The following is a 10032-nucleotide window of genomic DNA, read 5'->3' as shown; positions in this document are numbered from 1 at the left end:
GAACAAGCCCTGCTCAGGGATTGGGCTAAAAGCCATCAATTCACGAGCCCCTTTCTTGCGACTGGTTCTGCTGGCCGTCAATCAAAGACGTGGGCGGGCCACCTGACCGCGCGGGGGCGGGACCAACTTCCTGATGCTCTGATGGGGCTCCTCGGCCGTCTGTCCGCCTTTCGCCGCTGCCGATTGGCCGGGCGCGCCGTCATTCCGACGCCGTCAGCCTTCCGATTGGAGAGCACCGGGGGAGGCGGGGGCGTTGCGGGGCGGCTGCGCGGGGGGACGCGGCGGGGAGGGCCGGGCCCGGAATTATTTTTATTTCTTTGTTTCCAGGGGGAAAAAAAAAAAAAAGGAAAGAAAAAAAACCCAAACCCGCCCCGACCCCGCGCGAGGGAGGCGCCCCGCGGGGCCGGATGCTGCTGCCGTGAGCGGGGCCGGGCCCGGGCCGGCGGGATGAAGCGGCGCAGCGCGGAGTGCAGCAAGCTGCGGCGGCCGCTCAAGCGGAACCGCATCGCCGAGGGCATCTACGGCAGGTACCGAGCGGCGGGGGTCAGCGCGCCGCCCCGGGGCCCCCGCTCCCCGCCCCGGGCCCCCCGCTCCGCGCCCCGCCCCGCCCCGCCGGGCCGCGGGGCCCCCGCTCCCCGCCCCGCCCGCCCGCCGTGCGGCGCCCCGCCCGCCCGCCGTGCGGCGCCCCGCTGGGGCCCGGAGCTGCTGGCCAGGGTCCTGCCGCCGCCCGGGGGGAAGCGGCGAGGCGCCGCGGGGGGGCCCGGGCTCGGGGGCGGACTGCGCTGCGGGCCCTCGCCCCGCCGGGCCCTCGCCTCCCGGGGCTCCCCCCCGCGGTGCCCCGCGCCGGGCCGGCCCGGAGCCTGCCGGCGGCCCACGCGGGCGGCCCGAGGCGCCCGGCGGTGCGGCGCTGGCCGCGGAAGCGGGCGGCGGCCCGGCAGGCAGCCGGGAGCCGCCGGGCGGTGAGGGCCCGCCGGGTCTGCGGCCTGCCCGGGAGGCGCGGAGCGGCAGCCGTGCGCTCGCGTTACGGGGCTGCCTCCCGCGTGCCTCCGAGTAAAGGCGGGCTGTCAGCTTTGTGCGTGCGGAACCCAGCGCAGGGCCCCCAGCGCTGGCTTCTTGTGAGCCTGTTTTAGGCAGTTAAAAAGTGGCGTTTGGGAGCTCTGCCTTCCCGAGCGAGGAAGGCAAATCGGGTAACAAGTGCAGCCGTAACGTATTTCTGAAGAAAGAGGAGTTTGTTGTAGCGGAGGATAGTGAGGGGACTTTTGGAAGTTATGGTAAGGATAATATCCCCTTTCCGGTTTGAGTTTGGTTTATCCGTGCAGCTGCTGGGAACTTGAACCCGTAATTCAGAGATGTTGTGTACAGGTAGCGTTCCATGTACCTATAGATTTCTAAATTATTGAAATTACTCTAGATACTAAAGCTATTTACTCAACTTATCTTAATTACTACCATCGGTTTATACAATTCCAGTAAATGCAGTTATCAGTAGGGAGCATCGTGGTGATACAAACAAAGCAGCCAGGCTGAACAAATAGCATGATTAGGATACTTGAATCTTGTAGGATTTTTGTTTGCTTTTTAAATTAAGACCAATCTTCCCATCCTTGTTCCCTTGTGCAGTTCCCTTGTTCCAGTCTTTCAGTGCAGAGCTAGTCACTACTGTCCCAGGGAGACGCATGCGAACATAACAGAGTTGCAAAGCTGGAGAGTTTTGGAGCAGTTGAAGGAATGAGAGAACTGTCCTGTAGGATTCTGATGGCAGGCTTCGCTACACGTGTTAATCTGTAACAGGATGTAAGAAGTGATAGAAAAATATTTTCTAATCACAAAACAGAGTCAGAAACATAAAATTCTGGGTTGCATTGAAAAATGAATATCGTGCCTCCCTTCATGTAGCTTTTATACCAGCTTCTGCTGTATGCTTTTAAACAAGCCTGTCTAAGGGCTCACAGCCTTTCTTACTTGAAATTATACAGCTGTAGTTCTTAAAGTACTTTCCTCAATGTTCACTCCATAAATTTAATGGCCTCAGCCCTTCATAAAGACTTCCAAAGTTATTTGTGAACAATCTTCCATTCCCCACCTCCACCTTCTCCATCAAATTTTCAACAGCTGCACAATATGATGTGCAACCATGCTAAAGACTTAGGCCATTTAGAAGTATTAAAGAACTGTAGCATTGTACGGTGGAACACTGTGCTGTACTGTGATACTTTTCCGCGGAAAGAACGTTATTATCATTAAAACCTAACTGTGCCTTCAGTAGATCTCCCGAAGTAACAAATGGTTGGTAGGCAGGGATCACAAGATCTCTCAGTTCCACAGTTCACGTTCCAAATTTTGCCTTTGTGCTTCTTAAGCTATCTGTTGCCATTGTTCTATAATGTGTGAGTGTCTAACATCTTATGCCTTTGACACTGCTCACACATTAAAACTGCAGTTGTTAATTGAAGTGTTCATTGCAGGTTGTCATAGGTTAAGCAATTAAAGTTTGCTTGTTACCGCTTGTTTCTATGTCTTCCCAGTCCTCATACTGGGATCTATTTGAAATCCTACACCTTTATTTTGGTACTGCTTGTTTTGTCTCTACATGGTCATGTTGGCAGTTCGTACCAATTTTGTAGCTGGTTAAGTTTTGAGAGCAGTTCCACCCGCAGTTGGCCTAACTTCCACATCAGCTGACTTCTGCTATGTATCGTGGATTTTCAGACTGTAGTCTTTGAATGCTCTATGTTCCTTTAGTGTTAGGATTTTTTTTAGCCCTGTGTATGTTGCTTTTTGTCACAGGCATTACCTGGGCTGGCAGCCAAGTGAATGCATAGGAGAACTTGTATGTATCTGTAATCTCCCAGTGGTTACTGAGATACCCGCTGATGGGATAAGGGCAGTTCATGCCCCCGGGCATCTAATAGCATCTAATGGGGTGGCATTTCTTGATATCGGGATGTCTTTGGTAAGATACTCATGTGGTTCTGTATACTACCTAACTTCTGATACAGCTTATTTCCAAGGACTTGATTTTGGATTCTGCCAACAGATAAACAAACTGTAAGGAAAAACAGTTCACTACTAACTGTGGCCTCTTCTTAGGCTTTATTTTTAAACCCATAATGATTCTTCCTACTGATTTATTCTGGCACTTTTTTTCCCCCTCATATAGAAAGCTTATTAAAAAAAAAGTTATTCCTAAACTGCCCCTGAGGTCCGTAACAAACAAACAGCACTACCTTTATGACTTTAGACTTGAGAACTGAATTTAAGTTAGTTTACGTTTAAATGTATTCTGTTGTGTAAACCTTAATGGTACCTGTGTTTTGGCTTCCTTCTGCCAGTAACTTTCATTCCATGCACGCTGCAGGACCTCTTGATTTATTTCGTATGTTCTGGACTGGTGTTTTCAGCTGAGTTACCATAGTGGGCTAATAGCTTCTCTTGTTTCAGTACTACAGTACTGATTGCTGATTATATACCTGTGGTTCAGCCAGTCTATTACACTTGCTTCCAGAATTACTGAAAAGAGTTTTCTGTTTTGTCTACCAATACTTACATTTCCATGGTTCAGTGATTCGTGTGTTCTGTACTGTATCAAGATACTGAGTAAGTAGTTGGGGAGACTTCCTGGGATTCTTTCCTTTTGAAAAATTTACTTGGCAAGTATTTTGCATAATAGTTTCCAGTATGCATACCACGTTCCAGCAGTCATGTTTTCCCTCTTGCATACATGCCGTGCTCATTCTGTACTACTTTTCTATCCACTAATGATACTTGTGCGTGGATGTAAACACACGCATATGTATAATGCTTTTTCCTTTGAAAATCTCCACTGGTATTCATCATAGAATTATAGAATGGTTTGGGTTGGAAGGACCTTAAAGACCATCTAGTTCCAGCGTGAGCAGGGACACCTCCCACCAGCCCAGGCTGCCCAAAGCCCCCTCCAGCCTGGCTTTGGGCACTGCCAGGTGTGGGGCAGCCACAGCTCCTCTGGGTAGCCTGGGACAGGGCCTCGCTGCCCTCATAGTGAAGAGTTTCTTCCTTATATCTAATCTAAACCTACCCTCTTTTATTTTAAAACCATTACCCCTTATCCTGTCGGTATGTACCCTGTCAAAGAATTCCTCCCCAGCTTTTCTATAGGTACTGGAAGGCTGCTACAAGGTCTCCCTGGAGCTTTCTCTTCTGTAGGCTAAACAATCCCAACTCTCTCAGCCTTTCTTCGTAGGATAAGTGCTCTAGCCCTCTGGTCATCCTCATGGCCCTCCTCTGGATTTGCTCCAACAGGCCCACGTCTTTATGTTGGTAGACACAGAGCTGAACACAGCACTCCAGGGGGGGGCTCACGAGAGCAGAGGGGTAGAATCACCTCCCTCACCCTGCTGGCCGTGCTTCTTTTGATGCAGCCCAGGATACGGTTGGCTTTCTGGGCTGCAAGCTCACACTGCCAACTCATGTTGATTTTTTTATGACCCAACACCCCCAAGTCCTTCTCCTCAGGGCTGCTCTCAATCCATTCTCCATCCAGCCTGTATTTGTGCTTGGGATTGCCCCAACGCAGATGCAGGACCTTGCACTTGTCCTTGTTGAACCTCATGAGGTTCGCACAGGCCCGCCTGTGGAGCCTGTCAAGGTCCCTGTGGATGGCACCCCTTCCATCAGGATGCTGACTGCACCACAGCTCGGTGTCATCGGCAAACCTGCTGAGGGTGCACTTGATCCCTCTGGCATGTAGCTGACAGAGATGTTAAACCGTGCCAGTCCAGTGCCAACCCCTGAGGAACACCACTTGTTACTGGTCTCTACCTGGCCACCAAGCTGTTGGCCGCAACTCTTTGAGTGTGACCATCCAGCCAGCTCCTTACCCGCTGAGTTGTCCATCCATCCAATTGTGGCTCTACAATTTAAAGACAGAGGATATTATGGGGGCCAGTGTCAAATGCTTTGCACGAGTCCAGGTAGATGATGTCAGTTGCTCTCCCCTTATCCACAGTGCAGTAACCCCATCGCAGAAGGCCACCAGATCTGTCAGGCATGATCTGCCCTTAGCAAGGCCATGTTGGCTGTCACCGGTCACATCCTTATTTTCCATGTGCCTTAGCATTGTTTCTAGGAGGATCTGCTCCATGATCTTGCCCAGCACAGAGGTGAGACTGACCGGCCTGTAGTTCCCCGGGTCTTCTCTTTTTCCCTTTTCAAAATGGGGGTGGTGTTTCCTCTTTTCCAGTCACTGGGAACTTCACGGGACTGCCACAGCTTCCCAAATGTGACAGGCAGTGGCTTAGCAACTACATCTGCCAGTTCGCTCACGACCATCTCATCAGGTTTGATCAACTTGTGCACATTGAGGTTCCTTAGGTGGTCTTGAACCTCTCCTATGGTGGTGTTGTGGTTTAGCCCGGCTGGCAGCCAAACACCACACAGCCGTTCGCTCACCCTCCCCCCTCCCTCTCCGGGATGGGGGAGAGAAACGGGAAAGTGAAGCCTGTGAGTTGAGATAAGGACAGTTTATTAAGACAGGGAAAATAATAACAATAACAATAATAATAATAATAATAATAATAATAGTAATAATGTGTACAAAGTGATGCACAATGCAATTGCTCACCACCCGTTGACCGATGCCCAGCCTATCCCCGAGCAGCCGGCCCCCCCACCCCGGCTAGCCACCCCTATATATTGTTCAGCATGACGTCAGATGGTATGGAATACCCCTTTGGCCAGTTTGGGTCAGCTGTCCTGGGTCTGTCCCCTCCCAGCTCCTGCTGCACCCCCAGCCTGCTCGCTAGCAGGACAGAGCGAGAAGCTGAAAAGTCCTTGGCTTGGTGTAAGCATTGCTCTACAACAATTAAAACATCAGCATGTTATCAGCGCTCTTCTCATCCTAATCCAAAACATAGCACCCTGCCAGCTACTAGGAGGAAAATTAACTCTGTCCTACCTGAAACCAGGACAGGTGGATATTCAGTAAACATCCCAAGCATCCCAAATGTTCTGTCTGGCATTGGATAGATAACCCTGACACTGTGGTTGCTGACCGTTTGGTAATTTCATATGCATGTTAAACTTCACCTTTGCAAAGTCTACCTCTGCATTCAGTGTCCTGTCGGTCTCAAGATGCAGTCTACTCCATTGTAATTGTATCGTGAGTCAGCCTGCAAAATGAAGTATGCCATCAGCTCAGCTGAGATTCACTTTTCAGTGTGTGGGGCGGGGCTTCTGATAATAGTGGGATAGAACAGAGGCTTCATTTGCTATCAGTTTGGATTTGGGGTACCTAATTGTTTTTACTTCCATTGTTTTGGTTTTTTTTTAATGCTTTTACATTACAGCAAGAACAGTATCTGATTCTATGGGGTAGTAAAAAGAGAGGAAAGAACAAGAAGAATGGAAAAAAAAAAGAGGAAATGCCATCTGGCACTTGAGTGGGGAGGATGGAGGAAAAGTAAGGCGGAAAAATAGTTATTTGAAAATTCAAAGAGGGAGAATTGACCTGTCATGGAATTTGCAGTACCGTAACCACCACTCCTTCCAGTTCAGTACCCTGTTCTTCTCATGAATGTGTTCATCCTTCCCACTTAGCACCCATCTTGTATTACCCTACAAGATTAGATACAATATGCTAGTTTTATAGGGGAAGCCTTGTCCTTAAGCCTCAGACAGATCACTGAAATCAGCTTTTTTGACGTGTCAGAAAATTAATCACCCAGATTTTAGGCATTTCTTTGCAACCAGTTTAGGCATACAACCTTCCTCCCCCTGTATTGAGAACGAACTCAGAACTAGAATTGGCATCATGGAATATGTTTGAACCTTCCTAGTAGCGTGCGGGCTTGTGAGGTTAGAAGGCACCTCTACCTAATAAATGTTGCCTCTAAGTGAGGATACTGACACAGCAGCTATAAAAATTGGAAAAATGTGTGGATGTGCCCAGAAAGATCAATGAATATCCGAGGTTCACAGGCACTAAACGGCTGGTGCTGGATTCCAAAGGAGTACCGGCTGGCAGCATTGTAGGATGAGCATGTTGGAAGGGAGGCACACTGGGGACAGTGACTACATGCCAATAGAAAAGCAGAGAAGGGAGAAACGGTGTCTGGAAGGAATCGGGAGACTGAAGAGCAAAGATGAAGTAGAAGTGGCTAGTAGAAAGCAGAGAAAGGGAAGAGGGCTATGGCTGGATTGTTCGTCTTTTATTCATGCAATCGTATTTGAAGGGTCTGTCATATTAAGCAAAAGAGCAGAAGAGTGATTAGCCTGTCAAAATGAGAGGTCTGTTACATGTTTTTCTTTAGGGTTACATTCTTGTTGGACGTTTTTGAGCTATCACTAATTTAAGTGTTCACTGGAGGGGGGGGCTTTTCACTAAGCACTTGTAAATTAACCTTTAAACTATGTGCTTGTCAGTAACAGCAAGTCTTGGTGTGCACCAGCCCTTTATAGAAGAAGCGAAGTCGAGATTTTTGCTCCTTTCTTCCTCCTCCTAAGAGTCTCTGCCACCTGCAGCCCCCAGTGTGCCGCAGAGACACCCGAGCTGGTTTTAACCTGGCAGCGTAAGTGGCAGTGCAGAAGCTCAGCACGGTTTGCGGAGCTGGTCCACTTGGAGCAGGGAGCTGACGCCTGTGGCCTGCCACCAGTACCAGTTTTAAAGCTAGGGATGAGTTCTGGGCTGCAGTCTGACGTGGATGCAGTCCTCTAGATGGACGGGGGGGAGCAGCATGCCCTGTTTTCAGGAATCACTCGAGTAGTCTGAGTGCAGCCCCTTTAAAATATTTTAGTGTGTATGTCTACACGCAGGCTTGTGCAGTTGAAGACATAAATAGAACGTATTGCACAACAGTGAGCTTTGTTGTTGAGATCAACAGAAATGGATGAAGTTTTTTATAAAAGGAAAAAACTTCCACGTGTCTTAGTCTTATTCTCATGAAACTCTTAATTGCTTTTGAGACCTTCAGATGACTGAGAAGCAGGATCTTTAGTATTGTTGGCAAGCCTTATTACAAGTATTGAATTGTTACAATTCCACTTTGAAGCGGGGGGAGCATCGGCGTGGCCTTCGGATTTGATGTGAATTGAATGTAACCGTAACGGTTGTCTTACAGAACTCTTATTCAGCACATGCTTTAACTTGGATTGGCACTTAACAGTTGAAAAGAATTAGTTCCGACAATTCTGTTTCGCTAAGAAAAATATAGTCTCTACGGATTTCAGTGGCAGAAAAATATACGATAGCTATAACTGGAACCCAGGAGAAAGTGCCTACACAGCTGCTTTTCCAGCTAAACAGACAAAACGGTGATTACCTAGACGAGATGCCTTTATCTTTGTTCTCAAATCTCAGAGCCGCGCACGTACGATTCAATAGCGTGGTCAAAACGAGCACAGCCGTGAGCGCGCACCCAAACGCCTGCCACCGTTCATGTCCGAGTGTTCTCTGAGGTGCTGTGAATGCAGCAGCTTTTTCGAGATGCCCCTGTCCCGCTTCCGACTGGGACAGAGCTCTTTTTCCTCCCAGTAGCGGGTGCGGAGCCGCGCTGCGGCCCGGGGAGGAGAGCGGCGCTGCCGGTGCCGGGCTTCGCGAGGTCCGGCCCTGCTCGTGCGCTGCCCTGCCGGGGGGCGGCCGGACCCCAGGGGCGCAGCGGGACGGGGTCGCTGGGGGGCGGCCGCTGCTCGGAGCCTGCCCGGGCAGCGGCTGGGTTGGCACCAGCTCCTGGCGTCTGCGTGTGTTCCTGCACTCCTGCTGCCTTTTGTGGCCTGTCGAACTGCCTTATCTCAGCCCACGAGCTGTGCCTTTCTTCCAGCCTCTCCCCCATCGTGCGGAGGGAGAGCGGTGCGGCGCTGCGAGCTGCGGTGCTGAGGGGTGCGGTGCTGCGGGGCTAAGCCACAGCGCGGCCGGACCCGGAGCGTTGGCTGGGCAGAGGACGGCAGTGTGTGCAAGCACAGCCCACCGTGACGGGTTTTTTTGCTGTTGCTCTCGTACACACTTCTGTTGTAGTTTCGTGTAGTTTCACTCCTCTGCAAGAGCAGTTTTCGGCTAAATGGCTGGGACCGGTTCTGTAAACACTGAAAAAAGCAGAGTCTTACTTTTCTAGGTGTGCATGTCATTAATTTCTTTGCCATTAAAAAGGCTACAGGAAGCACTTTAACTTGTTTGCGTATTTGTTTCAATCCCATTACGTTAAGCTCCGGATGTGTTGTTTTGCAGGTTCCACTATAAATGGAGAAAACACCTTCAAAAAGGGGGGGCAGAGGTGGGTTAAGTGTAGGAATATGTACTTTTTGTCTCCTAGACTTCCAAAATGGATTTTCTCTAGACTCTGTCATCAAGAATTAGTACGAATTTAAAGTGTGTACTTGCAAGTACACCAGAGAGCATTTATGTATTATTTTAGCATATATTTAGTTCCACCTCAGAATTTCTTCTCAGGGGCTCTAGTCACAGTGAAAACCTTGGAATTGGGCTCTTTGGGGGACAGCTTGATGGCATACAGTACGTGAGAATAGCTAAGCAAAAGCTTTTTTTGTTGGGTAAAGAGGTAAGGCCGGGTCAGTTGATAAATGTCTTTTTCAGGCACACTCAGTTAATCTTTGACGATTTGCAAGCATTTCCTTGGTTTTGGCAGATGAAAAATAAATTGCAACTTCTTGCAAAAATCAAATCAGTTGTATGAGTTTGAAACTTCGTCACTATCATTTGAAGGTTTGGAAAGGTTTGTGAAATACAGAGAGGACTGGATCTTATTAAAAGTTTCCTAAGGAGAGACATTCAGAATAGCTCTACATCATGCACGGAGCAAAAATACGTGCAACAGTTTAGCAATAAGACCAGTAAAAATAAACTTTAAAAAAAAAAAAAGTTTAAGTGATAATAGCTTTTCTTTCTGTGTTTTCCTTCATCATCTTGAGATGAAACCTTATCTTAAGTGCATCGAGCAGGTTGTTCTACCTGATCTGATGGGAGGTGGAGAACACTTGTCATGGAAGTCCCCTATTGTGTATCTTCTCTGATGCTCTGAATTCCTTCCTAAAAAAGCCATG

At 49.0% G+C, this 10032-nt stretch overlaps 1 protein-coding gene across 2 annotated transcripts in view; it reads left to right on the top strand.

Moving 5' to 3' along the window:
• The first annotated feature begins 252 nt into the window (after positions 1-252).
• MACO1 (macoilin 1) overlaps positions 253-10032 on the top strand; it is a 29472-nt gene continuing 19692 nt past the window's right edge. The window contains exons 1-2 of one of the 2 annotated variants that reach the window (XM_035562254.2): positions 1335-1362; positions 9200-9245. In XM_035562254.2, coding sequence (XP_035418147.1) covers positions 1350-1362; positions 9200-9245 — 59 coding nt within the window. In that variant the 5' untranslated portion in view covers positions 1335-1349. Of the gene's footprint in view, positions 528-1334; positions 1363-9199; positions 9246-10032 lie in introns of those variants that run through there. The other variant, XM_035562253.2, reaches the window with a different exon arrangement.

This window comes from Cygnus atratus, chromosome 23 (genome assembly GCF_013377495.2).
Source record: "Cygnus atratus isolate AKBS03 ecotype Queensland, Australia chromosome 23, CAtr_DNAZoo_HiC_assembly, whole genome shotgun sequence".
Lineage (NCBI taxonomy): Eukaryota > Metazoa > Chordata > Aves > Anseriformes > Anatidae > Cygnus > Cygnus atratus.
This window is presented reverse-complemented; position numbering and strand designations above follow the sequence as displayed.